Source organism: Panthera pardus, unplaced genomic scaffold (genome assembly GCF_024362965.1).
Source record: "Panthera pardus isolate Hobbes unplaced genomic scaffold, ASM2436296v1 HiC_scaffold_13, whole genome shotgun sequence".
NCBI lineage: Eukaryota > Metazoa > Chordata > Mammalia > Carnivora > Felidae > Panthera > Panthera pardus.
This window is the reverse complement of record NW_026526688.1, coordinates 60,393,118-60,418,156: the sequence shown is the minus strand read 5'-3', so window position 1 is coordinate 60,418,156 and position 25,039 is coordinate 60,393,118. Positions and strand designations below refer to the sequence as shown.

Here is a 25,039-nt window from a genome sequence, read left to right as displayed (position 1 = left end):
CCCCACAGGTCTTCACCTAACTCTCAACCAAAGTGAATTCTGTACTAGCTTTTCTTCTCACAGCATGCAGTTATAGAGACCATTAAAAAAGAATGGCAGTTAAAAATAGTTTAAGGCAATAAAACTATCCTTAGTGCTTTAAAGTAATCACATTCTAATTTCAAAGCAAGTACCATTAAAGATTCCTTTCTTTTGTTATGCATTTAAACCACAGATTCAGAACAAAAACTCTTCAGGCCAAAAGGGCCTGAAATAGCAATTACTTTGTCAACTGAGCATTATTGATGAAACACTATCATAAAACTTTCTCGATAGAGTTAGCTCTTATAAATTCACTCCATCTCTAAACCTCAGTCTTTGAACAGCTATAATACAGGAATAAAGGATAGCCCTCTCTTGTAGAATAAACTAATAATCGAAGAAGCTACCACTACTAGTGAAATTAGTTGAATTATGCCACGGAAGCAAACCAGTTATGCTTTTTCCCAACCCCCCCCCCCCCCCCAAGTAAAACTGCTACCTTAGCTTATGTTCCAGTAACACCAGTGCTCGTTTTCTTTTGAAAGAGAATGCAAAAAACCATAAAAGTTGTAGCATTGCAAATCTAATATTGTTTTAATATGCGTACCGCTAGAACAGTGGTCATTTTTCAGTATTTTTTTAACCCAAAGGTTTACATACATTTTATACATCAGGTTAGTTTAGGTTGAAGCATTATTTCATCACATTCTACAAAATTACACTAGAACAGATTAAAACGATTAAGAAATGTAGTAGTTCCACTCAAGGAATGTAAAATCTATTAAGCAATTTATACTTTCAACAGTTGTAAAGTTTGTTAAACCCTACCTTTTGCTGAATAATCCGTAACGCGTGGAAAAGCTTGGCTAATCACCCAATTGCACCAACGGATGAAAAGGAGTCATGCAGGCCCCTTTCCTCCAAAATATCTTTGTCATACAATCAGTTACCATGTCTTGAAAATTAGTTTTCCTCTCGTATTTCTCTTTTTCCTCACTAACACAGTCTTGATTCATTTGGCACCCAGGCTAATGTGAAACTCCTAACTGATACCTGCTACCCTCGTGCCTTCCTACTCCTAACTATCCTCCATACTGAAGCCAGAATGATTCCAACTCTAGTTTTCTGCTTTCTGGCTTTAGCTCCTGAATATTTATCTTGTTTCTCCCTTACATATATATCCACAGGTCCGCGGAATAAACCAAGGCCTTCCCCGGGCCAACAAAGCCTTGCTTTTTATTCTCTATTTTAAGCCCTCTCCCCCTTCTTCACACGCCATCAAATGCAGACAAACTGATCTACTTATATTTCTACAATTTATCTGTGCCTGCTCCCTTACCTTCGTTCAGGGTGTTTCATCTACTCCAGTGGCCTGACTCCCCCCCTCCCCAAGCTGCACACCTGTTCATCTCCCCAGATACTGGGCATTTCCTCACACCAGTAACCCCAAACACAGTGGAACAGACTTGTGCTGCTATCGCATTCTTTTTTTTTTTTTTTTTTTTTTTTTTTTTTTTTTTGTATCGCATTCTTTATATAACTTCCCCCTCGGTACCTAATGACACGCTAGTGAACTTGTCTGTACGTGTTTCCCTTTACCAGAGTCCAAATCTTCTAAAGTTGGAATGCATTTCATCCATCCCTTGAGTTGAGCACAAATGTCTGTCTATCATGCCGAGATTGCTGAATTATCTTTGTTGAATGACAGTGTGAAGGCCTAGTTTTGGCTGCTCCAATAAATCTTCCCCACCTGTCTCACTCACCCTCTGCCCCGGGCTAGGTGCTGCCTTCCAGGGCCCCAGAGTTCCCTGTACATAATGGGGCCTTGTCTCGCTGGGTCGTGTGGGTTTACTGTCATGTCTTGATGACTAGACTGTAATCCTCTAGAAAATCAGGGACTAGGTTATTTGCTACTACTCTCCAGAGCTTAGTCCAGGGTCTAACAAAGAAGGTGCATTTCATTTATAGAATAAGGGAATCTAAGGAATTATATTCTGCCTATTTACACTTTGTTTAAAAAAGAAGAGGGGACATCCCTGTATTATCCACTTTATACTTAATGAATAGTCATAGATTGCCTAAATTTCTCTTTTCCCTCATTCCCTGCTCTAGCTGCTCCCAGGTCAATTGGCCTGATCTTCAGTTAGGGCTTCCTGATCTCCTCTGCTGCTCCCTTTGAGAATTACTTCTTCCATTTGGCCAAGGTGTCTCTTTTTGCTACCTTTCCCTTTCTGTGGCAAGATTTCCTGTATGTTAGTCTTTGATATTTTTATTTTTTATTGGTATGGATAATCAAGATTTCACAGAATTATTTTCCTAGCTGCTGAGCAAAGTGCAATTCTAGGCGTGACCCATAAATTCTTGATATTTTACATTAGTGAAGAACAGCTGAATTTCATCAACAACTTTTCCTTGCCCAAGCCACACTAATCCCTACAGTCAAATGAAAAGCCTTTTGGAATGCCTCTGATTGACATATTTATCAATATAATTAATGAGGTCATTCTTGATCTTCCACACCAAAGCAAGTACTATGCTACAGCCAGTGTAGTGAAACCAAGGGAGCAATGAAAGGCCTCTGGGGCTTAGCAGATAAACTACGCATACCTGATAAGTTTAGCAATTAGACAGTGATCCCCGAATAGGGTTCCAATGCATCACTGAAGTAATTTGTTCTTTCAGTTTTCATCTGAAACAGGGATGATCAGCTCTGGAATGTCCTGGCATCTGGAATTCCTTAAAAGTGTGGTGTTGGTTATGTAATTTAGTGCAGAGGCTAACTTGCCCTGAATCACACAAAGTTAGAACTTAAACCAAGGTATTCTGACTCTGAATCATGTCTTTCAAAGCTTCTCACTAAGTGCCTCTTGTTCTCAACTGAATGAACACCAGATTTAACAAGAGGAGATATCTATATTGCTGACTGCCTGATGTTCTTCAAGGCTTTGCTCAATGTCAGCTACTCAAAAGGGCCTAATCTGATTGCCCTGTTTAAAACTGTCACCTCCCCTGGGGCGCCTGGGTGGCTCAGTTGGTTAGGTGGAGGACTTGGGCTCAGATCTTGCAGTTTGTGAGTTTGAGCTCCTGCCTTGGGGCTCTGTGGTGACAGCTCAGAACCTGGAGCCTGCTTCAGATTCTGTGTTTCTGCCTCTCTCTCTCTCTGCCCCTCCCCCACTCATGCGCGCAGCGCGCGCGCGCGCTGCGCGCGCGCTCTCTCTCTCTCAAAAGTAAATAAACATTTTTTAAAAGATTAAGAAAAAAACTGTCACCTACCCCAAAGCCTATGCCAGCACTCCGGATCCCTTTCACCTTCTCTGCTTTTTTCTATAACAGTTACTGCCCTCTAACAAGCTACATAATTTATTAACATACTATAATTATTATTTATTGTACTCCACCTCTCCCTAGCTCAGGACCCACAAGGAGAGGCATCTTTGTTTTGTTCACTACAGTGGCAGGTACATAGCTGGTGTTACAGACTCAAGTGCATCCCCTCAAAGTTTAAATGTTGAAGCCCTACCCCCCAAAGTGGCTGTGCTTGAAGACAGGGCCTTTAAAGAGATGATCAAGGTTAAATGAGGTGATCATGGTGGGGACCTAATCCTGTAGGACTGGTGTTCTTATAAGAAGGGGAAGAGATACCAGGAGTGCACGCACAGAGGAAAGGCCATGCAAGGATATAACAGGAAGGCAGCCACCTGTAAGCCAAAAAAACAAAAAACAAAAAAAAAAAAGATGCCTCTCTAGAAACCAGCCCTGCTGGTACCTTGATCTGGGACTTCCAGACTGTGAGAAAATAAATTTCTATTGTTTAAGCCACCTAGTCTATGGTAAGCCTGAGTAGACTAATGCAGTTGATACTCAACACAGAGATGTGAATGTATGAAGAGTTCAAGTTCACTCTTCAGATCCATCTTGTTCTCATAACAATTTTTTTTCCTATTAGGTCTCAGGTTCATGGTAAAAAATATTGATCTTGAATTGTCAACATACCTAGGAAGTAGCCAGCTAGAAAATTACCTTAGCTACTTCAGAGGTAGAATTATCATGTCACTCGTGCCAGTATAAGTATGGTATCTTTTCCTCTATCCTCACTTTTACTGTAGAAGTGAGGGGGTGGATGTAGTTTTAGCCTCAAAAGGCTATTAAATTCATTACATAATTTATCACAGACCAATTTTATAAGCATGAATTAAGTAATTTGAAATAGTATAACTACTTTAACTTTCAAATATATAATGAGTTACATACAGCCCTTTTGATGAAACTTAACTACCAGGAAAATAATTTATAATTTCAAGAAGCTTTTCTATAGAATCAGTAAAAATTTTGTCAGTTTAGAAAAACCTCTGTATATGCTTGTTACAGCCTGAACAATTATTTCTCTTGAAAATAGCATACAATCTCTGCCAGGAAGGGAGGGAAGAAGAGAAGAAAGGAGGGAAGGAGGGCGGGAAGTAAGAAGAAAGGAGAAAGAAAATTAGATACTGCTAAATCCAGGCCTAATTAGGCTTCAAAACACTCTCTAAAACAGTTCTGTAAATTTGCACTCTCACCTGCAATAAATATATAATGGCTCCCATTTCCCTCAAATCTTCATAAAACTTAAGAAGTTTGGGCCAATTTTATGGATGTAAATGGGATCTCTCCATGGTTTTAACTTGCATTTTTCCTTGATAATATATAATGTTGAGCATCTTTTCATGTTTCTTTACATCCTGGTTTCTTCTCCTTTTAAGTTAATTCTATATTCTCTGTATTTTTCTTTCAGTAGCTTGCCATTTATTGATTTGTAGCTATTTACATAATTTGGACATTAGTTATTTTTTGTGTATGTAGACTAAAAACATTTTCTCCGAATATGTGGATTAATTTCACACTATATTGTACAATCTTGTGTCCAAAACTGTGAAAGGTATGAGACTTTAACCTACAAGATAGCAAGCTAACCAACCAAGTTAACACAGATACTGGAGACTCCTGGATCAAAGACAAAATACAGTTTATCACTCAGAGTAATAGCAGTTGCCAGAGTGTCAGAATTTTTGCAACAGTTCCCTGAGCTTTAATCCCAAAGGTCTAAGCAAAGATGACCAGATAATGCTTGCATATGCAGTGAGTTGCACTGCAGAAGAGAAGCCATGAGATTAGAAACTTCAATCAGTTTTAATGGGCAGAATGCATGGCTGCCCATTGCTCATAAGGGAAACACTATATCTCTCATGATGCTATTCACTGTATAAACATCCTTGGAAAGTTAGTCTAGAACAAAGGGCTGTCAGTGCCTCACTCTGCATAACATTTAGAAACACGAGGCCTACAGAAAATTGTCTCCCAACCTCACCCCTGATTTCTATGCCATCTTCACTATTGACTTTCTTTTCTATGAACACACCAATCCCTAAACCACTCCTATTATTCTGACTAACAAAGGCTGAGACTAAATCCATCAATTTGTCTCATACAACATTTAATTATCAAAGGATTTCAAGCAACAAGGGGAGGTCAATTGGCAGTATTGATTCCAACAATGCCGCCATGGGGGTTTGAACACAATGAACTCAACCAATTCCATAAATCATCAGGACTTATCTTAAAAAGCTGAGCGGATTTTTCTTAAGTTTTAGTAATGACTTTTCCACTTGGTTTGAAATTTTTACTTAGATACAGCAGGATGTATTAGCAATGGCACAGACTTCACCTTTGCCCACAAGAAGGAAGTTTAGAGCAAGTCCATCATCCATAACAATCTTGGCCAGTGAGTTGGGGCTGTCTTCAATACCGTGTAAAGACAAAGTGGTGTGATTAGGTAGTCCCTCCCCAGATGCAAGGTTGTTGTTCTTGCTCCACCATTAGAAAAATGTCACTTTTCTTGGGGTGGCTGGGTGGCTCAGTTGGTTAAGGTCCCACTTCAGCTCAGGTCATGATCTCTCAGCTCATGGGTTCAGGCCTGGCATTGGGCTCTGTGCTGACAGCTCAGAGCCTGGAGCCTCCTTCAGATTCTGTCTCAGTCTCTTTCTGGCCCTCCCCGCTCATGCTCGCTCTCTCTCTCTCTCTCAAATATAAACATTAAAAATTTAAAAAAAAACCAAAATTGTCACTTTTCTTGTAGTTGTAACTTCAGCATTTTTATTATTATTTCCAACTCACATCCCAAACTTTCTTTTGGGAGGGTCAGGTGTGGGAGGGACAAAGGCATTTTTATAAAACTTTAAAAAACACACTATGTCACACAAGCAGTGTTCTCAACTTATCCTTATGATCCAAGGCTCTAAAGAGTCCAGAGATATTCTGGTGGCTGAGCTAGAATTCTTTGAAATTCTTCACCCACTTTTGCTTAGGCTACCACCCACAGTATAGACCAACCAGCACACCTTGAGGTTGACAATGTTAAGAGGAAAAAAATCATCATGCCCAGAGAACGGTCAGGGTAGAATCCCAAATTTTCAAAATTTATCTGCGTAATTATAGGAAAACTCCTGTTTCTTTCTACGCAATTCAACACTTCACTTCTGACACCAAATGTGTGGATTCTTTTCCTCGAACTAAACAATTCTAATACTAACTACCCAGGGTTACCACACACCCTACAGGGCAAGGACTGTCTCACAAAATTATCCCCCACCTCAGATGCCAACCATAAGTCCTAGATTGTCATCTATACTCTGACTGACTGGCTGTAAAGTGTAAGTTCCCACAGCCCCTCCTCAAGTTTGATGATTTGCTAGAATGGCTCACAGAACTCAGGAAAGTGCTGTGCTCATGATTACTGGTTTATTTCAAAGGACACAACTCAGGAATGGCAAAATGGAAGAGATATATAGGGCAAAGTACATGGAAAGGATGCAGAATTTCCATGCCCTCCTTGGGCATGTCACTTTCCCAGCACCTTGATGTGGTTGTCAACCTGAAAGCACCTCAAACCTCTTTAGTTAGAGTTCTTATGGAGCCTTCTTTATACAAGCACGATTGATCGAATCATTCATTGATCATTGTTGAATAAATCAGTCTCCAGACCTTCTCTAGTCCCTAGAGATCAGGAGTAGGGCTGAGGGTTACAACCCAATAATCACATGGTTGGTTCCTCTGGCAACTAGCCCCATTCTTCTAAGATCATCTCATTAGCATAAACTCAATTGTGGTTGAAAAGGGGTTACTATGAATAACAAAAGATGCTCCTCTCACTCCAATCAGGAAATTACAATGTTTTAGGAGCTCTGTGCCAGGAATGGGGGACGTAAGATAGATGATAGATGATAGATAGATAGATAGATAGATAGATCATGATATCATAACATCCCAATAACCCTCTCCCCCCATTTCATTATGATTATTATTCAGGAGGGAAAACTGTATTCAGTGACCAACTGCCTTACTAAACTATGTACATCAGAAAGAGGTAAGGAAAACAGACTCAGAAATCTCATTGAATCAATCAGTTATCACCAATACCAGAAGCCTATGGATGGTGGAGACTATGGAAGATCCATCAAATACCTTGATTATCAGTCTACTGTTGAGTGGCTTTTGTAATAAAAACTATACCATGGTTAGACCAGGTAGTCTGGAAAGTCAAACACATGACACAGATTAGTTTCAAGGACCATAATTGTGTCCAGAGTCAGCTGATTGAACAGGGACAGCAGCGCTATCACTTGAAAAAGTGACAATAGATAAAAGGACTTCTAATAACCTCAAGAGGGGACCAAGTCAGAAGAAATACATCAGCCAAGCCCTGTGAATGATAGTTTCCTTCACAATGAATAAGGCAAATCAAGTTTGACTAGACTCACAACAGTGGCAAGCAATGGTAACTTTGGTGTCAGATACACAAAATACTACATGCCTGCTTTAGATGGTATATGTATTGTCATATCCAGTATGATGATGGATCCAGGTAGGAACAGCATAATCTGGGCAACACAGGCTTGATTAGTAGCTGGATTCTAGTTGGTCTCATCAAGGAAAAAGCCCTTAGTGTGCAAATCTATGCAAGTGACACAAAAGTTCCTACCAGCAACCACAGTTTATTTTGACAGACTACAGCCACAAAGAAACCTTTGAGGCTTTTTCATGTGGGATCTGTACTTTCCCAAGTGTTAAACCAAAGAGATAGGCCTAACAGCCCAAGAGTGAGTAAAAATATAAAATGTTTATCACAAATGATACTGGTCAGAACTATGAAAAAAATCTTCTTGATTTCTGCCCATGGAACACAAATTGTCCATTTTTGGTTCTGCACAGCTATTGCTGAACCATCAATAAACCAGGTCAGGACACTTAGGGCAACTGATTGAAGTCCGCATTGATTCAGCATCTTGTTTCAAGCAGCAGAGTAGGGTTAAAGTTTCCCCAAAGGAATAGCTGCCATTTTTTCATGTAAACTCATGATGCTCCTGGAGCCAGGCGGGCTGTTTTCTTCAGTATGCCATTTCCGTTCGATGAGACTTGCTGATTTCTTCCCACTTTGCTAGTCATTGAGTCCCAGTTGACCCATCAAAATGAGACTACCAGGCACAAAAGTCACAAGCCTCCATACATCAGGCATTCAATTTCTACAAGAATCCAGTAGCAAGTCAGCAAGCAACAACTGCTGCTTTCTAAAAGTGATACCCAGAAGTTGTATGAAGAAGGTGACAAGTTTAAAATGCCAAGAGGCACCTCTGGGATGCTGCCTTTTCTTGCCAGAGGTTCCCATCGGCAGACCATCTGTCACAGAGTTGTGTAGCAGATAGGAATTATTGGGGTTATAAGACCTTCCCTATATTTGCTATAGGTAGAGCACTATATGTGGCTCATTTCTTATCAAGAGCATTCTCTTTGGTACTTATCAGCATTTCCAAGAGAAACAAATAAACATAAATTCCAGCCATATTCAACAATAGATTATGGTACAGTGACATTAGCCCAAAGGACCTCAATAATAAGTTGTTTTAGTTTCCCTTTTTCCACTGCAAACCTTGCCCACACCCATCAACTGAATTTGGAGGAGACCCAAATTCAACCAATGGGTCCACATAGAATGGTTACCTTGGCAGCTATAGCCAACAAACTCATAAAAAGTTCAGTCCAGTCCTTCCATTCCCCAAAGTCCCCCAACATACTCAGACAGTCATGAACCCTTTAGTCCACAGTGGGACAGGAAGACCTTGGTCCCACTCCTAATTATTACTCTCCTGAAAGTAACAGAAGCTACGGTAGAAGGGAAGGAAAGACAAGGCACATGAGGGGATAAAGATCTGCAACAATAAGTGAGGTGTTCATTTTCGGTATGTCACCTGTGTCCACCTTGATCAAAGGAACTTCAATGTTTTTGGCCTACACAAGCTTTACATCAGGTGGGGAATTCATCACTGCTGAAACCATGTTTCAACTTTGTGCGCTCTGGACTCAGTAGCCAGAGCCACATTTCTTTCTGGCCGCAGGCACAGAACTTGGTCCTTTTGACTGGTTTGGAGTTGGCTAATCTTTGAAATGGTTTTTAATGAGTCCATCTTTGAAATGGATTCTGTAGTACATGAAGAATGGATTCTTCATGGTAACAACTCTTAAGTCTTTGCCTGTCATTAACATAAGAGCTAGGGGAATTTTTCAGGGAATTATTGTTGAGTATTTTTATTCCACCTTGCTTTATACTCCCCCAAATTAATCATCATTATGCTTTTGACGAGTTAATGCTTCTTCAGTTATATTCACAATTTTTTATTTCTTTTTTCATTTTTCATTTTTTTAGGTATTAGTACCTAACTCCATGTTTCTGGCCTCAATGTCATTTTTCCAAAGGACACTTTTTAGCAGTTTTTTTTTTCTAAAATCATAAATAATTATTAAATTATTTCAGTTCTTTTCCTTAGGAAGAGCTTTATTTATTTTTTTCTTCATGGTTGAATATTAACTTAGATAGCTATAGAATTCTAGGCTGAATGCTAGTCACTTTTTCTTTGGTCTTTGTAGATATAATTTTAAATTTTTTCCTAGCCTTCACTGATAACTTTTGAGAAATCCATTCTCTCATTAAGAGTTTTCCTTTATAGATTACCTTTAATTCTCTGTTTGCTTTAACAATTTTTAAAAAATCCTAATATTTTGCAGTTTCACGGTATTAGTAAATAGGTTTTATCTAAATAACTGAAGATTCACATATTATATGATATTTTAAGTAGTGTTTTCCCGGTATTGTCCACATTCTCTCCTGCTATAAATCCTATTAAACAAAAGCTTGTTCTTGCCATTCAGTCTTCCAAGTCTCTTAACTTTGTATTCATATCATCTACTTATTGCCTGTCTCTGTGGAATTTTTTAGATTTTTCCAATTCATTAATTCCAAGTCAGTTGTTTATTAGATACTCCTCATATATATTGTGTTTTTAAATTCTAAAAGCTTTTCATTTCTAGAATTTTATTTGCCATTTTTTAGTGTGATTTTTTTTCATAGTGTTCTTTCTGATTGTTATCAATCGTCTCAAATTGACAGGGTTTTAATTCTGCCATTTGTAGAGTCCACTGTCTGTCCTCCTGGAAAATTGCTTCTAAGTACATACCAGATATTTTTGTTGTGAGAACTTTTAAAGTGATGCTCATCTTTTGCAGTGAGGTTTTTTTTTTTTTTCTCCCCCCTGAAGAGTCAGAGAATCTCTCTAGATTTGTCTGGCATTTGCTTCTTCCTGGCGTCCCAGGAGAATCACCAGCCCTGGATCAACTTTCATGATGATTTCTCTTCATGGAGTTCTCAGCCCATCGGGTACAGTAGAATAAATTTAAAAGTCATGCCCAAGGGAGACACAGCTCTATTATTTTGGATTCTCAAGGAAAATATCCTTCTTCTTAACCCAGACAATGAAAGGTGAGCTTTCTGCTCATCTTCCAATGTTGAGTGCTGTTTTTTTTTTCCTAGTTCATAGTTTAACTGAAGGTATAATCCTTTGAGGTTCCCAACCTCATAGAGGTTTCAGACTTACTTAGTTCCTTGTATTACACTGGCCCCATAAATGCTCTCCTGTCCTCATATAATGTTCCACACTGAGCACTGAAATCCAAAACAAATAGTTCTCAAAAACAATCTCTATTCTCCCAAGTCACCTGCAAAATCATCTCCAAGGGTCAGCTGATTTGCTTATCCTCTGGTTTTCATTTTATCCCCCGGATTTTACACCCAGAGGTTTCTTTATTCTGAAATCAAGCATACTTAAAATAGTGTGTGTTATTTTTTTATTGTGGTATTTAGAGGGGAGGGTTTTAGCTTTAATATACTATGTTTCTCCAGAAGACCAAAGCATTATCATCATTAACAGATAAAAATTAGCTCAAATTTCCAATGAAAATTGAATCATTAAGTAACTATGAAAACATCTATAAAAGAATATTCACTTACTATTAGGATGATGCAGCTTGCATAAATGTTTTTATAATATAATATAAAACCATGTGAATATTTACACAATGAATATTGGGGTAGGTAGAATTGAATATTGGGCACACTTTATATAGGCTTACATCACTGAGTGTTTAAAGAGCAAGTATCCTTTTTTACGATAAGAGTAAAAGGCATATAAGTTAAAAGCATATAAAAATGTTCCCCTGAGCATATTCAGACAAGCAAAATGTTAGTCATCTGTCTACTTCTTGCCCCTGATTACACATAATTATGTAAAGGCGTGAAGAACAAGGAAGAGGAAACTGCCATTTCACTTCTAGTTTAAATGGAGTGGTCAGAAGAGCTGCACCATGGGTAATCTACAGTTTCATCAGTAGCACAGAACAGCTCAATTTGAAAAGCAAGTAGTCATTAGCTTAATGCAAGGCCAAGCTGTGATTCCCACAGAGTCCCTTTAGGGCAAATCTTTGGCAAACACGAAAGCAGAGGCAGTCAGGCTGAGGAAAGTAACACTCCAAAGGTTGCATCCACAAAGTTATTTATATAACTCCAAGCCAGAATTTAAGGCTTTAATTAGAGCACCTATTTGAAGGCTCCTCTTTGAACACGCAAAGTTTAACTATTTAAACATATTATTCAATATTTATTTTCCCCACGGAAAGTAATCTCTCCTTCCAGATGTCCTGATGATATCATACAATTTCTACTACGATAGCACTTAGCACATTTTGCATAGCAAAGTAATTGTAATTTCTGTGTTTCTGCCCCTCCACTAAATAAAACTGCTTGAGGAGAGGGACTTTGGCTTGTTCATCTTTGAATGGCCAAGAATGACTCCAAACAAATAATTCTTGAATTATAAGTGGTCCTCATTCATTTATCCATTTTATAACAATTTGTGTAAGTTCTTAGTCTGTAGCAGGCACATTCTTAGGGGCTGGTGAAGTAGCCATGAATAAAAAAGACCAAAAGCCCTGCCATAATGGAGCTTATATTCTACCTGGGTGAGACAGATTAAAAAAAAAAAAGGTAGTAAAATGTGTCATGTTAGAAAGTAACAGTGCTATGGAAAAAAAAAAAAAAAACTAAAGCCTGGTAAGAAATATAGCAAGTGCTGGGGAAACCAGGTTTAATTTAAAACAGTGTGACAAAGGCAAGCTTCATTAAGAAGTCAGGGAAGGGTGAGCCACATGAAAGAACATTCAAGGAAGAGTGAAGGGCAAAAGCAAAGGCCCTGAGGCGGAAATAGATCTGTTATTAATCTGAGATCAACTACACAAAAGCAGTTGTAGTTTATCCTGGAGTATAGAGTGGGAAAGGGCATTTCCAGCAGAGGAGTGACTGATCTGATTTGTATTTTTACAGGATCACACTGTCCTGTGTGTTGAGGGGAGACTGCAGGGGCAAAGACAGAAGGGAAACTCATTTGGAGGTTATTACATTAACACAGGGCAGTGGGGATTGTGGTCTGGATGAGGTCTGTAGCAGTGAGGGGTGGTAAGAAATCCTCCATTTCGAGACAATAGAATTTACTGACAATTGGATATTATTAAAAGTTGTGGGAAATACAATATAACAGATAAAATCTGATGTGGAAAGAGAGAGACAGAAAGAAAGGAAGAGGAAAGAGTGGGAGACAGTCTGGTATTAGCCATTTTGATCCACAGCAAATTATTTAATAATTTTTGAAGAAAAGACATTTTTTTCAGTACCTAATACGTGCCAGAAAAAAATTTAACGATTTCACTTGAGTTAAATATTTTTATACTTGGATCTACCCGTGAGTAGATGCTGTTATTTTCACTTTACATATAGGGAAGCAGACACAATGACGTTAAGTAACCTACTTGCAATCTCACAGCTGCTACTTTCCACAGCCAGGATTCAAACCTAAATACTTTACCTCCAGAGCTGGTAGACTCTAATGGCATTATATGATGTCTGATACTGTTTCTTTCACTGAAATTATATAATTTCATTGACATCTTTTATACAATCCGTTTCGATAGCCATGTCACGCACGTGCTCGCTTGTATGCACACCTGAGTTACGCAACAAAGATATGCCAGCGCCATCTAGTGGCCCTACTAATCTCAGTTTGCAGTGGAATGCGTACATCTGGGTTCAGTATTACCATAGGATGGCATAATATGTAAAGTAACCGAAGATGTTGTTATAAATATTTGGGAAGGATGGTGATCAAAGAAATGTAACTAAAGATTAAATAAAGTACTTGCCTGCAATACCCAAGTGATTATCAGCTTGAACATTGACTTTATCCTTTACAAATAATCAGTAGGATAGGGTCTTCTCTAAATGAATGAGCATTCATTCATTTATTCTTGCACTTGTTTATATATTCGTTTATAAATTATATATACCATATACTCTGAACATCATATACTCATTACTGTGAGATAGATAGATAGATAGATAGATATAGAGATAGATAAATGAATTTAGTAAAATTTATGTGAAAGTCCATGTCCTGACAGACTTTGGCGAGAAATGAATGCATATAATATAGTCATGAAAATCTGGTATAATAAATGAAAAGCTAGAGAAGTTTTGGCAAAGAAATAATCAGCTTCACTTAGAGTTATAGAAAGGCTCATAAAAGAGATAATGCTAATGTTTCTACCTTTCCATCAACTGCCAAGTACCAATATCTTCTCACAATAAAAGTATATTACATTGACCCGTTTGCATTTAAACCTTCAATGCACTGCCGCTACATTTAAAAGTTCATAAATACTACATTTACCACCTATATGATATGTTCATCACCTTGCTGATATATCACTAGTGGCTTTCTATGGCCTACATAACATGGAAAAGGAGACAAGAAGGCCAGAATGGCTGATATCAAATCCTGGCTCCATCACTTACTTGTTTAGCTACGTGAAACTTGCTACTTAAACTCTATGTGCCATGATTGTCTCACCTATATCATGGGATGTTTATACTTCCTATTTCATAGGGTTGTTGCAATGAGTTATTACAATTATTCTAATACTCAGAATCCTGACAGAGAGTAAACATTAAATCTTAGTGGTTAATACAATCACCACACTCCTCTGTTTAAATCTCCATTCTTAGGACCTTTTCTCTCTGAACTAGAAGGCATATTGGAATAACTGACATCCAAAGTGTCTTTTAAAACATTGAGATTTCAAATCAGTTCAGTGTTTGTTGAGAGCTAGAGTTAACTGCATTATGTCCTGTTTTTCTCCATTTCAGTAATGTTCAGTTGGAATAAAAGAACAAGCATCCTACCTTCAGGCAGGTTGTTACATTACTCATCCAAAGAGCTTTTCAAACTCTTCCTCTCACCTAGGATTCTCATATGGCCCCCAACCCCAGCCCAGTTAAAGAATCATTGTTTTATGGCACCAGCATTAATGATGGGTGTATAATTCTAGTGTGGAAAACAATGCTAAAAACTATTAAATAAGATGACAATTTGAAACTGGGTATTAACTAGTATGACACACAAATAGATTAGAGGATGTATTTGAAAGAGTTAAATAAATGGGAGCTTTAGAAAACATTCTTTTTGTAGATGCCAAAATAACATGTTAAGATAAAATTTAAAATCCACAATATTGAGGCACAAGTTATATAAAATACTCATTTCAGTACACTTTGATGAGTTCTCACTCACGTCCCCACAAGCACTATCAAAATATAGAGCATGTCTCACACCCCAAAATTTTGTTTCCCCCGCTTTGCAGGCCATCTTCTGCTAACTTCTTGCTCACAGCACCAGCTGTGATCTCTTCTGATTTCTTCTCTTTTCTTGTATTTGTAGATTAACTTTGTCTTTCTAGAACTTTTATAAGTAGGATCATGTAATATGTGCTCTTTTGTGTCCAGATTCATTTTCTCAGCACATAGTTCTTAACATCCATAGATGTTGTAAGACTCTTGGTTCATTTCCTTTTTATTGCTGAGTATTATTCCACATATGTATATGCCAATATTTGTTTATCCATTCACCTGTTGAAGGACATTTGGGTGATTTCCAATTGGGGTTGTCATGAATAAAGCTGCCATAAACATTCATGTTCTGAACTCATAAACTTTAAATTTATTTGTTAATGCTTCGAGTGGATTTCATGCAGTTTATATTTATTAGAAATTACAAGAGTTCTAAAGTGGTATACTCCTACCAGTATTAATATGATAGTTCCAAATGATCCACATCCTTGCTAATACCTGATATCATCAATCTTTGTAATATTAGCCACTGAAGAGAATGTGTAGTGTTATCTCATTGTGGCTTTAATTCCTATTAGTCTAATGACTAATGTTAAGCATCATTTTATGGGTTTATTCCCCAATTGTTTATTTTTTCTGGTTAAGTATCAGTCCAAATCCCTTGTGAGTATTTTTATCAGATTGTCTTCTTATTATTGAGTTTTAAGAAATTTTTATACCTGCTGGGCACAAGTCTTTCGTCAAATATGTGAGTGACACCTGTGATCTTCTTAGAAGAATTGAAGTTTTTATTTCTACAAAGTCAAATTTATCATGTTTTGTTTTGTTTTGTTTTGTTTTCATTTATGTGTTGTTACTTTTATGTACTGTCCAAGAATTCCTTGCTACACCGACTCAAAGATTTGTTCCTATGCTTTCTCCTACAAGCATTAGAGTTTTAGCTTTTCTTTTTAGGTATATACCTCTTGCATAACATACACGTAGTAAGAGCAGGTATCTTTGCCTTGTTCTCAGTCCTAGGATATGAGCATTCATTTTTCATTACTAGGCATCATCTCATTTTCGTAAATGCCCTCTATCAATTTAAAATCCCCTCTATTCATTCTTCCCTAAGAGTTTCTCTTATGTTTATGTGTTAACCTTTTTCAAATGCCTTTGCTACACCCATTGATACCATCATGCAGCTTTTCTCCTTATACTGCTAAAATGAGGAATTGTATTTATTGATTTTCAAGTGTAAACTGAGCTTGCATTCCTTGGACAAATCCTACTTGGTCATTACATATCATTCCTTTGACATATTATACATACTGATGGATTTAATTTATAAAATTTGGATATACCACATTTTTTTTTGCATCTGTGTTCATAAGGGATATCAACATGCAATTTTCTTTGCATGTGAAGTTTTTGGATTTCGGGATTAGAGCAATACTGGCCACATAAAATAAATTGAGAAGTCATCTTTCATCTATTATTGCTACAAGATTTTGTGTAGAGTTGATTTGATTTCTACCTTAAATGTCTGATGGATTTTATTAGTGATTGCACCGGGGTCTAAAGATTGGCAAGGTGGGATTAATTATGAACTTAATTTCTTTAATTAATATAAAGAAATTCAGATTGAGTACAAAGTTCTGCTTGAGTTTTCTTTGATAATTTGTATATTTCAAGAAATTGGCACATTTCAACTAGTTTTAAAATTTAGTGGCATTCAAATGTCCATCGACTGATGAGTGGAAAAAGAAGATGTGGTATATATATACAATGGAATATTACTCAGCAATCAAAAAGAATGAAATCCTGCCATTTGCAACAACATGGATGGAACTAGAGTATATTATGCTAAGTGAAATAAGTCAGAGAAAGACAGATATCACATGATTTCATTCTTATGTGGAATTTAAGAAGCCAAACAGATGAACATAGGAGAAGAGAAGCAAAAATAAGATAAAAACAGAAAGGTAGATGAACCATAAGAGACTCTTAAATACAGAGAATAACCTGAGGGTTACTGGAGGGGTGTTGGATGGAGGGATCGACTAAATGAACAAGGGACATTAAGGAGGATGTTAGGATGAGCACGGATGTTGTATGTAAGTGATGAATCACTAATTACTATTCCCGAAGACAAATAAATTAATTAATACAATTTAATGTTATTAAATTGTTCATAATATTTCTCTTTTTTTCCTTTGTCTGTAGTATTTGTACAAGCCACTCTTACAGGGGCGACTGGGTGGCTCAGTCGGTTAAGTGTCCGACTTTGGCTCAGGTCATGATCTCGCGGTCCGTGAGTTCAAGCCCTGCGTCGGGCTCTGTGCTGACAGCTCAGAGCCTGGAGCCTGTTTCAGATTCTGTGTCTCCCTCTTTCTCTGACCCTCCCCTGTTCATGCTCTCTCTCTCTGTCTCAAAAATAAATAAACGTTAAAAAAAGTTTAAAAAAAAAAAAAAAACAAGCCACTCTTACATTCCCAATATTGATATTTTGTATTTTCTTTTTTCTCTTTTTAAAAAAAGTTTTAATGTTTATTTTTGTGTGTATGTGTGTGAGAAAGAGAGAGAGACAGAGCATGAGCAGGGGAGGGGCAGCGAGAGAGGAGACACAGAAGGCAAAGCAGGCTCCAGACTCTGAGCTGTCAGCACAGAGCCCAACATGGGGCTCGAACTCAAGAACCGTGAGATCATGACCTGAGACAAAGTCAAACACTTAATCAACTGAGCTATCCAGGCACCCCTCTCTTTTCTTAATCAACCCAATTAAAATTTTATTAGCATTACTGATCTTTTTAGAGAATCAGATTTTGATTTTATTAACAGTTTCTAGTATTTAGCAATTTTTTGTTTTATTGGGTTCTAATCCTGTTATTATTTTCTTTGTTCTTATTCTGAATTTAATTTACCCTTTCTAGTTTTTGTTTTTTTGATGTGGAATCTTGGATCATTCATTTCATATGTTTTTCTTCTAATGTAAATATTTAAAGCTAGAAATTTACTGTCAAACACTATCTTAGCTGCATTCCACAAATTATAACATGTGCATTTTCACCTTCATCAAATTGAAAGTATTTTCTAACTTCCTTGTGATGTATTATTTGATCCTTACATCGTGTCGAAGTATATTTTTTAATTTCCAAATATTTCAGATTCTCTAGATATATTTTTATTGTTAGTTTTGAAGTTAATTGTGTTGTAATGAGAGAACAAATTCTTGAAGAGGTACATCACAAGCCACATTGAAGGAAACATCTCAATCATGTGCTAGTCCAACTAGCCAGGACTTGATTACTGGGAAGGAGCTACAGGTGGGCATGGGAGAGGGCGAACAGGCAGAGGATTGAGAAAGCAAAGAAAGCCTGGCCAGGACAGTATAGTCAGGGAGTTAAACTCTCTATTTCCATGTCTAGGACAGAAAGCATGATCTTAAGGGCAAAGTTGAAGTTTGAATGTAGCTTGTCCAGACCCTAGTCCCACTCCTACTTGACTTCACCCTTAAAACACTTGTGCAAGGTAGACTTGACTTGAAGGTGAGGAAGAGGAAGAGTGATTAAAATTACTTAGTAATTTTTAAATAAAAAAAGTTATTCGATCTGTTGCAGACTCTCATAGATCCCCTACATGAATATTTGATTCCTTTTTTAAAAGTTTTTTTTTTTTTTAAATCTGGAAGAGACCATTAAGAAAAGAAGTATTGTATCCTAGATTTTTAAAATAACAAAATGATGGGAAATTATTTATGGAAATAATTTTAAGGGCACAGGCCTCTTTATATAAAATATACTACATTTTAAATTTGTAAGGGGTTGAAATTAAAGTTTAGATAGCTAGTTTTTTTTAATCCAAAATCTGTTTATTGGGATAGTTCCCCACTCATGTTGACTCAGGGTGCATTTAGTGCTACTTCAATCTGAAGGAGCATCCTTCTATGAGCCTTGCTTTTCCTCCTGTCGGCTGGCACAGGACGGTGGAGCGGTCCACACATAGCACCACCGTCTGCGTGTGGCTGAACACGGTGGTGATTTTGTAGCACCCTGGGCACTTCGCGTCCATGAAGTAGGAGTTGGGGCTCTGCACCAGGCGCTTCTTCTTGTGCTTTCTTCTCCTCTTCCGGGGACGGGTGCAGGAGGTCCTTCGCGAGGGGCATGTTCTCGTGGGCAGGTCGTCACCGCCGGAAAGGATAAAATAGCTAATATTTTAATCAAGATTTGTATCTCTTGATGATGCACATTGAGAAAAAAAAAATCTTCATTTTAAGAAGCCATAATTATTTGTTGCATTAATGGGACACAGGTTTAGAGTTCCTTGGTCACCAAAAGCTTCCATGGTTCCTGAGTTCCCACAGGAGCCAAGATCCAGTTATCACGTAATTCTGTGCTATAAAGTCTAGTTTAATACCCATCTTCTCCTCAAGTGGATCTTTCAGTCTCTACAGATTGACTTATTCACGCCCCATAGGAAAACACCGATATACAGGTACAAGGATTTCCCCCGCAGGCTCTGCATTTTTCTTTTACTGACTGACTTACCTTCCTGAATGTGGATTAGTCAGGGTTCTGGAGAGAAACAGAACCAACAGCATATGCATATATGCACATACCTGCTTGATAGGTGGCATTAGTAAGACTCCCTACCGGACAAGTCTGGGAAGAGCATCTGCCACACCTGGGGCACCAGGTGTTTATCCTCTCAGGAATCTCCGATTGGCTCTTGGCTCTTTTAGAACTCTGAGCTCCCGGGATGGGGCTCTCTCTCTGGGAAGAGTGGTATGGCCATAGCGCCGCAGGCCTCTCTCTGCCATTCTCCCAGCCACCCCTGACACTCAGCAAATCCCAGCGCATCCTGGCCCCGCCCCTCCATCAGGATCCACACTTCCTCCTCCCACCTATCAAAGAAAGAAAGAAAGAAAGAAAGAAAGAAAGAAAGAAAGAAAGAAAGAAAGAAAGAAAGAAAAAAAGTGTATCTCTCTGTCCCTCAGTCCCTCTCCCACACTCACTCTCTCGCTGTCCAAATCATGTAGGACCTTATAGCAATGTCATGGAGCTCAATATTTCTTGTAACAGTAATGGAAAACTGTTCAAAGAGAGCAAGGTAATCTCTGTCAATCTAAAGAGAGATTTTTTTTAAGGAATTAGCTTACATGATTGTGGTGACTGGCAAGCTCAAAATCTGTCCGGTAGGCCACCAAGCTGGGGACTCAGGGAAGAGTTGGCAGTTCAATTTCAAAGGCAGTCTGCAGGCAGAATTCTCTCTTCTTTGGGGAATGTTAGCCTTTTTCTATTAAAGCCTTTAACTAACTGGATGAGGGCCACCCATATTTTGGAGACTAATGCTTTACTCATCTACCAGATATGTTCACACAAAACCTCTAGAATAATGTACGACCTAAAATCTGGGCACTGTGGGCCAACCAAGGTGACACATAAAGTTAACTTTACAAATGGCTTCTCCATCTCCTGTCACAGTGCTACATGTCCTTCCTTGTCTAAACGTAACTTGGTTCTGTAATCCTATAAATCCATTCTGATCTGTTACCTGAATTCATCTAATTGTTTTGTACTACTGCTTTAGGATCTTATAATGTGAAAAATGATATTGAAAGCCTTAGAAAATGTATTAGCTCACATTTTTACTTATGTTACCTCTGGGTTTGTGGAATATCAATCTCCTTGAAAACAGAGACTGTGTTGCAATTCTCCAGCACCTACCACTATGTCTGGGAAATGGTATTAAATCAAACAGTATTGAATAACTGCAATCTTTCACTCAAAAAAATTTATTGAGCTCTTGTGTGCATAAGAATATAAGTTTCACAAGCTCATATGTTTATATATATTCTATTCTTTGATGTAGCCCCAATACCTAGAAGAAAGCTTGGCTCACATCACCTTAACAACTATTTGGTAAAGAAATTAGAAATAGTCACTGGTGCATAATGAGGGAATTAAATAGAATATAAGTTTCATGGAAGGGGAGATCTTATGCTTCTTGTATATACTCCAAGCATCTGACACAACTCTGGGCATTTATTAATTGCTCATTAAATGAATTGCATTGACCCTAGCAAAAATTCAACAGATTCTCTGCATTACTGGTTACCAACTTATGGATAAATGCTTTATTTGCTAAATAAGAAAATCCACAATCTAGGAATGATGTTGTCAGATTATACTAAATAAAATGAAAATTATGACTATTTTGTTTTTATTGTAACAAAGCTTATTATGTCTTATTGGCAGCTTTTGCTTGAATCTATTATTGAATCACTCAAAACTAAAATATTGCATATTTTTAAAGTACAACTGAATATACTCTATATATTTTAGCAAGAAATGTTAAGTTTTAAACATCTTTCAGATATCTTTGTAACCCTACAAAAAATGCATTTAACATTCACATTTTTAAACAGCCAGTCTACACTAATAAAATAAAAGTGAAAATTAAAATGATCAATTTTATACTTCTATAATCTGTATTCCAAGAACTAAAATTCAGCATGCTTGTTTTTCTCCTGAAGTGTTTAACTTTCAATATTTTAAACAAATGTATTACCGTGGCTATTTGATGAAAGTTCTTAGATCAATTCATTTACACAGCTTTTTGGCAATAGTATAACCATGAACTCCTGCTAATAGATACTGCTTCAATGATAAAATAAAATGTATATTTTATTTAAGGACTAATGTTTCATTAATTCCATATAAGAAAACTAAGAACTCTCAACTATAATGTTTTTAGGTTTCAAATTTTACTTATTTTCATAATGAGATCAACACAGAAGTTGGGGCTGGGATTAGGGAAAGATGATCATTTTGTATTTACATGACTAGAATGTCCATGTATATGACCTCTCATGCAGAGATATGATTACATAAGACACTTTCAAACCCATCAAGTCCATCCACTCCTGTAATGCAAAACCAGGCTTCTTACTATGTGAAATGACATAGGAAAGGACATCTTAGTAGACTTTCTGCAATTATCCCATTTCTCTTGTAAAGTTAGTACCTGATATAATAAAAGTATTTACTTTTCCACCCATAGGACCTAATTGGTGACCTGAAGGAGAAACTTTCAGATCACTTCAAAGATGTCATGGTTGGCCTCATGTACCCGCCACCTTCTTATGATGCTCATGAACTCTGGCATGCCATGAAGGTACTATTCTGATACAAAAATATACCTGTAACAAGTGCAGGGCAATATTTCAGTAGAGAGGGAACTGCCCTGTGATGTTCCTGTATGTGATCAGGGGTGGGGGAGAGAATATCTGAGCAAAAACAAAACAGTGAGGGGCGCCTGGGTGGCTTAGTTAAGTGGCTGGACTTCGGCTCAGGTCATGATCTCTGAGTTCGCGAGTTCGAGTCCCGCAACCGGCACTGTGCGGACGGCTCAGAGCCTGGAACCTGCTTCGGATTCTGTGTCTCCCTCTTTCTCTGTGTGTCTGTCCCTCCCCAGCTTGCACTGTGTCTGTGTCTCTCAAAAATAAATATACGTTAAAAAATAAGTAAGTAAGTAAATAAATAAATAAATAAATAAATAAAACAGTGACGATGCTGTGCTCAGGTGAAGTGACCCTGTTAGGAAGAGAGGGCTTCTAGAGCCCAGGAGCTTGGATCAGCCTATTCTTTTGCTGCACAAACTCAGATTCACTGACCCAGCTCTATGCTGAACAACGAAAAAAACCCAAAAAAACAAAATAAGCCTCCAGGGCTGTCCATATTTATCTCTCCCTAGTATACATTCATATATTAAGCAAAAATGTTATAAAACATGTGAACCTCTTCAAACTATTTGTAAAAATTGGACTAAGTAAAAGTGGGATACTGAGTCAGAGACAAAATATAGATGATATCTTTGTTTATTTTTGTAACCTCAAGTTACTCCTTTCCAAAAACTATTGCTCAAAAGTATAAAACTTTTTGGGGCACCTGGGTGGCTCAGTCAGTTGAGCGTCTGACTTAGCCCAGGTCATGATCCCGCACTTGGTGGGTTCAAGCCCCACACGGGGCCCTGTGCTGACCAGCTCAGAGCCTGGAGCCTGCTTCAGATTCTGTCTCCCTCTCTCTGCCTCTCCCCCACTCTGTCTCTCTGTCTCCCAAAAATAAATAAATATTAAATTTTTTTTTAATTTAAAGTATAAAACTTTTACTTCTGAAGAATTATAATAATTCTTTACAGAAAAGTCATTTCCGTGAAATAAATTGACTACAGATTTGATAGAGACTTTGTTGGCTAGGGATTGGGTACAAAAGGCTTTTTAACATCTTCCAACTGCTGATATTAAACACCTGCAGAACCATTGCAGTCATTCCAATACGATTCCTGCCAATGACCAGATTATGCAGTCTGCAAACAATGTGTGACAAGAGACAGGAAAGGGGAAAAATTAAGGGAACTTGGATTTTGGCCATCATATTTGCAGATGAGAATAGACATTGTATAAAATTCCTATGAATTTCAACTAATCGCTTTTTTGAAGTTGCATATGGCAATTCCCACCTCTTGCAAAATGATGTGACCACAACTATAAGAAGGAAGTCATATGTTACTGTTTAGATAAACTGTTACATTTTATCAATATTACATGGAATGGTAAGGATTTCTAACATTTTCTGGAATATGTGTTGTTTTTATGACAACAGAGAAAAATCAGAGAAAAAATCTGTCCATATAGCTGTAAGAGACCATAAAAAGCACCCAGCCTAATGTTTAGACCAATAGTACAAAATTTCACATTTAGGGAGAGGCAGGGAGTGGTCCCTGAAGCATCTTTAGGAAACTAGGAGACCCAGGTTCTAATTTCAGCTCTCCAAAGAATGATATTCTAGCAGCAAAAATATCAGTGCCATGAGCCTTGTTCAAACATCTTTTTCCACATTATTTAGAAAGTCCCATGTTGTTTTATTCTAAATGAAGGAATAGGATTTCAGATAATAATATCTCCTCAGGGTCAAGCAGCTAGTGAATAGCAGAGCCAGAACTGAATAGGACCTATCTTTATCCCAAACATCCTTTCTTTCCTCTCTGCCATCTCTCAGAATATCAGGAATGTTGTAAATCTTTATTATACATAAGATGCACTATTATTCCCAATACAAATGCCTTTATATTTCTCTCTTTCTCTGTATGACAGGGAGCAGGCACTGAAGAGAATTGCCTCATTGATATTTTAGCTTCAAGAACAAATGGAGAAATTTTCCAGATGCGAGAAGCCTACTATTTGCGTAAGGAAATATACATATGTGCATATATTTTACACACACGTAAACTTCATATTTTTCAAATAACACACAAAATATTTCAGTTTATGTGTTTTAAAGTTTTTTTGTAAGACACTCTTAAATTTGATATATCACTTACTCAAGACCAATCAACTCACTGAGTAAAACTGATGATTATATTACCAAAAATGAAACAATTCTCTGCACAATCAAGTTAAGCAAAGTTTCCAGGAAAAGAATTACAAGTTTCTATGAGGTGAGTGTTTACATTAATACAGGTAAATGCCAGCACTGTGGTTCAGGAGCATTTTATTGCTTACCCTGAAGAGACCAGGTATATAGACGAAATAAGGCTAAGTTCAATGAGCACTTAGCAAATTCTACAAATATGGGTAACTAGTTCACTTTGCATAAATCTCATCATCACTGTGATCTATCACAAAATCAAATTTCTACACATTTTAAGAGCAGATAAGCTAATTATTTTTTTAAAAAGATCTAATGCTTTAAATTGCATTGCTTCATGTATTGCCTCACATTGAATATCAAGAAAATATTCTAGACAGTCAGCTCTGTTGCATTTGAACAAAAACAAGGGGTATTTCCCAGTGGGAATGAAGTAAGAACCTTCACTTAAAATACTAAAATGAGGGGCATTTGCGTAGCTCAGTTGGTTAAGCGTCCAATTCTTTTTAATTTTTTA

The 25,039-nt window shown here is 37.5% G+C and overlaps 1 protein-coding gene and 1 pseudogene across 1 annotated transcript in view; one reads left to right on the top strand and one right to left on the bottom strand.

The window, feature by feature from the left end:
* Nucleotides 1–25,039, top strand: part of ANXA10 (annexin A10) — a 98,620-nt gene that overhangs the window by 47,352 nt on the left and 26,229 nt on the right. The window contains exons 4-5 of the mRNA XM_019441049.2: nt 22,157–22,270; nt 24,249–24,339. Coding sequence (XP_019296594.1) covers nt 22,157–22,270; nt 24,249–24,339 — 205 coding nt within the window. The remainder of the gene's footprint in view (nt 1–22,156; nt 22,271–24,248; nt 24,340–25,039) is intronic.
* Nucleotides 18,944–19,274, bottom strand: LOC109262440 (40S ribosomal protein S27-like; annotated as a pseudogene).